This window comes from Desmodus rotundus, chromosome 4 (assembly GCF_022682495.2).
Source record: "Desmodus rotundus isolate HL8 chromosome 4, HLdesRot8A.1, whole genome shotgun sequence".
Classification (NCBI taxonomy): domain Eukaryota; kingdom Metazoa; phylum Chordata; class Mammalia; order Chiroptera; family Phyllostomidae; genus Desmodus; species Desmodus rotundus.
In genome coordinates, this window is record NC_071390.1 from 19935068 (window position 1) to 19940149 (window position 5082).

At 57.2% G+C, this 5082-nt stretch overlaps 1 protein-coding gene across 1 annotated transcript; it reads left to right on the top strand.

Moving 5' to 3' along the window:
• Positions 1 to 1206: 1206 nt before the first annotated feature.
• Positions 1207 to 4848, top strand: CALHM1 (calcium homeostasis modulator 1). Its single transcript, XM_024555347.2, has 2 exons — positions 1207 to 1758; positions 4366 to 4848. The coding sequence occupies exons 1-2, from the start codon at positions 1207 to 1209 to the stop codon at positions 4846 to 4848; spliced, it is 1035 nt and encodes a 344-aa protein (XP_024411115.2).
• The last annotated feature ends 234 nt before the right edge of the window (positions 4849 to 5082 follow it).

A 5082-nucleotide genomic window follows, 5' to 3' on the forward strand; every position in this document is an offset into this window, starting at 1 on the left:
TGCACGCACAGGGACGCAAGGACCCGTGGGCCCCGTGGAACCCGTCCAGGCTCCTGCGCTGTGTCAGCCCTGGCCCCACACTCTCACCGCAGACAGGAGCCATCTGGCTGGAGCTGGGTCTGACCTGCTCTTCTGGGAGAACTGGTGGGCATCAAAGGGAGCCCTTCAAGCTCCTCTCCACTTTGATGGGAGGGGCCCTGGCCAGGTTCCCACAGACAGTCTGGAGACCTGAGCTCCAGGCATGAAACCCCACCATCCCACCCCTTTATCTTTTAATCTGGGGGAGTAGAAGTAGGAGGCGGGGCCAGGAAAGGATTTGCCATCCACAGTCTACAAACACACAGACACCCACAGAGACAGAAGCGAACCAGACAGAAAAGCACCTGCATTATGTTCTCAGGCCATAGCTCCCTGCCCAGTAGGGAAGGGCCCCGGGAACCTCTCAGATATAAATCCTCTGGCTCCAAGTTCAGGGCCTTTTACTCTATGCCATGCTGCATTATTAGCACTGCATCCACCACCTCTACCACCGTATCCCCACTGTGACAATCTCATCACCACAGTCACTATCATTACTGCTATCACCACCGTCACCACCATCACCACCTTCACCGCCGCAAGCACCATCCCCAACACCAACACTGCCGTCACCAGCACCACCACGACCACCATCACCCCCATTACAGCCCCCACTGTCATTGTCACCACTCCCTCCTCATACCATCATTGTCTGAACTCATGGAGGAGTCCTCTTGGACCCTGATACAGCACGGAGGGAGACCCAGTGGGAAGGACAGGAGGAAGGTGACATGCTTCTGAGGAGCCTGAGGGACAAGGTTCAGAAGCTCAGGCCTCTGCAGCAGCCCTGAATCGTCCCGAACTCCAACCCTGTGCCTGAACCTCCTTGCCCTCCTCCCACACCCCAGAGAACTGGTCCCCGTCAGGTGTGGCCCTGGTAGTTTCCCTGTGCCGGAGGTGATGTGGAGAGAGAGGCCCGGGAGGGGAGGGGCAGAACCCTGGTTACACCCACAGGATTGGCCACCCTGCGCCTCTCAGCCAGCACCTGACTAGAAGGTTCCTCAAAGACACAGTGACCGCAGCCACTGCCCTGAGCTCTGCCCGTCTCGGCCATGAGGTGGGCACCCAGTGGGCACAGTGGGCTGCAGGGCCCACCCTGGAGGCAGCAGTGAGGTGGGAGGGGCCGCGATGGACAAGTTCCGGATGGTCTTCCAGTTCCTGCAGTCCAACCAGGAGTCCTTCATGAATGGCATTTGCGGCATCATGGCCCTGGCCAGCGCCCAGATATACTCAGCCTTCGATTTCAACTGCCCCTGCCTGCCTGGCTACAATGCCGCCTACAGCACCGGCATCCTGCTGGTGCCGCCCCTGGTGCTCTTTCTGCTCGGCCTGGTCCTGAACAACAACGTGTCCATGCTGGCTGAGGAGTGGAAGCGGCCGCTGGGCCGCCGGGCCAAGGACCCCGCCGTGCTGCGCTACATGTTCTGCTCCATGACCCAGCGCGCCCTCATCGCTCCCATCGTCTGGGTGGCTGTCACGCTGCTCGATGGCAAGTGCTTCCTCTGTGCCTTCTGCACTGCCGTGCCTGTGACTGTGCTGGGCAATGGCAGCCTGGTGCCTGGCCTGCCTCCGCCCGAGCTCGCCCGCCTGCTGGCCCGGGTGCCCTGCCCGGAGATCTATGACGGTGACTGGCTGCTGGCCCGTGAGGTGGCTGTTCGCTACCTGCGCTGCATCTCCCAGGTGAGGGGGGCTGGTGACCCTGGGCTAGGTCTCTTCACACAGACCTGGGTCTCTCTGCAGGGGCCTAATTCCCCCATCTCTCAAAATGGGGCCTCCTCAAGAAGAGTCATGTTTTCCCAACAGACTGGGGCTCCCCCTCAAATGGAGCTCCGTGGGGCAGGGGCTTATTTCCCAACTGAGGCAGGGGCTTCTGAAGGCCATGTGTCCTCATTCAGATCAGGGCCACCTGGGGAAAGTGCTACTTAAGCCCAGTGGCCTGTGCCCTGTCCTGAGGTCCCCAGAGAAGACCGAGCAGTACTGCCAGCCCCATATCCTCCATCCTGAGCTCCAGCTTGGAAGCCTGGGGGAATTTGCATCCTTTCCCTCTTCCAGGCCCAGGCAATGGTGATGCCGATGGGTGGCTGGATATTTGGGTACATTTTCCTGGCAAATGCCCCCAGATGGTACCTCCTTGTTTGGGGAGTGGGAGCTGGGGGTCCAGGTGCCCCTGGAACAGAGGGCATGGGTGAGGGGGATGCACTGTTGGGATGTGCCCTAAAGGCAGGGTTTGGGGGCCCACCAATGGGAAATCCAGTGCTCAGGTCTCTCCAGCCTCACTCCTGAGCCCTCTGCCCCTCTGGGCACTCACCCATCTGAGCCCCTCAGGCCTCCCCTGCAGTCACTGCCATGGGGGGAACGGGGCATCTGGGAGGCATGCCCTTGCAGCCTGTGGCCGGGGGCTGTTGGGGGAGAGAGAAACATGTGTACTCTGCTCCAGCGAGTCTAGACACCCCGGCTTCCTCTCTCCAGCCCAGAACTCTCTCCTGGAGTCCTGCTCCACCACCAGACCCCCCACGTGAATCTCACACTCTGAGTGTCTGATACAAACTCCGATTCCCTCCCAAACCTGTGCCTCCTCTCCTGTGGGCACTTGTCCCATCATCCATCCCAGGCGTCAGGGCCTGGGGCAGCTGTCCCTCCACCTGATTTTTTTTTTTCACTGTTAGGGTCAGGATTTTATTATCTCCTTGCTAAATTATCTGAGCAAGGAGGATTACATAGATGTGCATTGTGGCACTAGGAGGCAACTTGCTAAAAACTGGTTATTCCTTTGGTGAGAAGGGCCAAATGAAAAAAGAAAAACGGGAAAGAAAGGAGGGAGGACACACGAGGAGAGAGAGAAGGGAGTTTGAGTAAGGAGTGGCCGTTCAGCGTGCTCCTTCGACACCGTGCCAGGGCCCACCTCTGTGAGCCCTGTCTTTCCCTCCACCTGCTCTGAATATCACACCACAATCTAAAAGCGTTGCCAGAGGACAGGCTGCCCAGCCTGTAGACATATTTCATTTGGCCTTCAGAGGTTGAATTAAAAATTCAATTTTAGAATTAATTGGCATCATCTAAAACCCAGAAATGTTCACATAAAAAGTAGATTTCCAGCTTCATTTGAAACTTCAGGAGATCCAGCCCCCCAGGGCCCACATTTCCGCAGGGAACAGCAAAGGGGGTGCTCCCCGCCCCCACAAACACATGCTCCCCAGCTCCCCATTTGATGTCTGCTCTGCCAGACCCATTGTAGACATTTGGGTCTGCTCTGCCTCCCCTTTCTGGTCTGGCCAGATGCTTCTCTGTGCATCTGGGGGCTGGTCCTGAAGCACAGGTTGGGGGAGCATCCTGACCCGGGCCCCACGGGGCGTGATTCACAGAACAGAGCCAGTGCCTGACCATTCAGTAGTGCTCAGCACAGTTTGGGTGTTGTCCGATCTGTCCCTGTGACCCCGAGGCCCAGCTCAGAGCCCTCAGAGGAGGCACTCGGTGCGGTGACTGAATGGCAGACCATAGCAGGAGACAACGCAGAGATACAGAACTCAGAGGAGGAAGGGTCCCTATGGCCTGGGGAGGTCAAGGGAGGCTTCCTGAAGGAAGAGGCCTGGTCAGCAAGGGCCTATTGGCATAACTATAGTGGCTAACAATTACTGAGCACTAACTACATACCAGGCACTGTGCTAAGTTTAATACTACATTTAGCCCTCACAGCAAACAATGCTATGAAAATAGTACTGTCACCAGCCCCACTTATAAGTGAGGAAACTGAGACACAGAAGTCACCTTACTTCTGGTCCACTGTTAAGTAGTGGAGACAGGATCCAAACTCAGGCAGCCTACCTCCAGGGTCTTCCCAGCTAACGCCTGTGTGCTGGGAGGCAGGCCTACACCAGTTTTACTTCCTCTGGCACAGAGAGTGCGATGGGGTACAGGTGCAGCCAGGCCAGGGATGCCGGAGGGCAGCGCCTGCCAACCCTTTTCCTTCCTTCCTTTTTTTTTTTCTTTTCTCTTTTTTCTTTTCTTTCCTTTTCCTTTCTTTTCTTCTTTCTCTCTTTCTCTCTTAAATTGATTCTAGAGAGAGAGGAAGGGAGGGACAAAGAGAGGAAGAGAAACATTGATGTGAGGGAGAAACATCCATTGGTTGCCTCTTGCATGTGCTTTGGCTGGGGCAAAACCTAACCTGAAACTCAGGCATATGCCCTGAGTGGGAATTGAACCGGCAACCTTTCAGTTTGCAGGATAACACCCAACCAACTGAGCCACCCTGGCCAAGGCCTGGCTGACTCTTTCTCCTCTCCCCTGCAGGCACTGGGCTGGTCCTTCGTGCTGCTGACCACACTGCTGGCATTTGTTGTGCGCTCTGTGAGGCCCTGCTTTACGCAAGCTGCCTTCCTCAAAAGCAAGTACTGGTCCCACTACATCGACATTGAGCGCAAGCTCTTCGATGAGACGTGCACAGAGCACGCCAAGGCCTTCGCCAAGGTCTGTATCCAGCAGTTCTTCGAGGCCATGAACCATGACCTGGAGCTGGGTCACACCCATGGGGTGCTGGCCACGGTCCCAGCCGACTCAGCTGCCCCGGCTACCACCGAAGGGGCCAAGGAGGAGAGGGAGAAGCTTCGAGGCATCACCGATCAAGGAGCTGTGAACAGGCTGCTCACAAGCTGGCACAAATGCAAGCCGCCCCTGCAGCTGGGCCAAGAGGAGCTGCTGATGGGCAATGGCTGGGCTGGGGGCGAACCCCGGCCTCCACGCAAGGAGGTGGCCACCTACTTCAGCAAAGTGTGAGTTGTGGCCAGGTGAAGAGGCAGGAATGGGGGGATCTGAACCCACAGCCCTTCAGACCCCCAAACCAGAGGAGAAAATGAAGGCTACAGGTACGGCGATAGGCCCCTGGAAGAGACCCACATGCCCAGGATCTCACCTAAACATATGAGGCTGGAAATTTGGAACTGGAAGGGGACCTCATTCCTCCATCTGGCACATTGCCCTGGGTGGCCCCGGGGAAGTGGACAGTGGAGC

What these genes read in the sequence shown, in the direction of transcription:
- CALHM1 (XM_024555347.2), top strand. Translation starts at nt 1,207, where the DNA reads ATGGACAAGTTCCGGATGGTCTTCCAGTTCCTGCAGTCCAACCAGGAG. An exon ending in ACCTGCGCTGCATCTCCCAG is followed by an intron (nt 1,759 to 4,365) that starts GTGAGGGGGGCT and finishes TCTCCCCTGCAG; the next exon opens with GCACTGGGCTGGTCCTTCGT.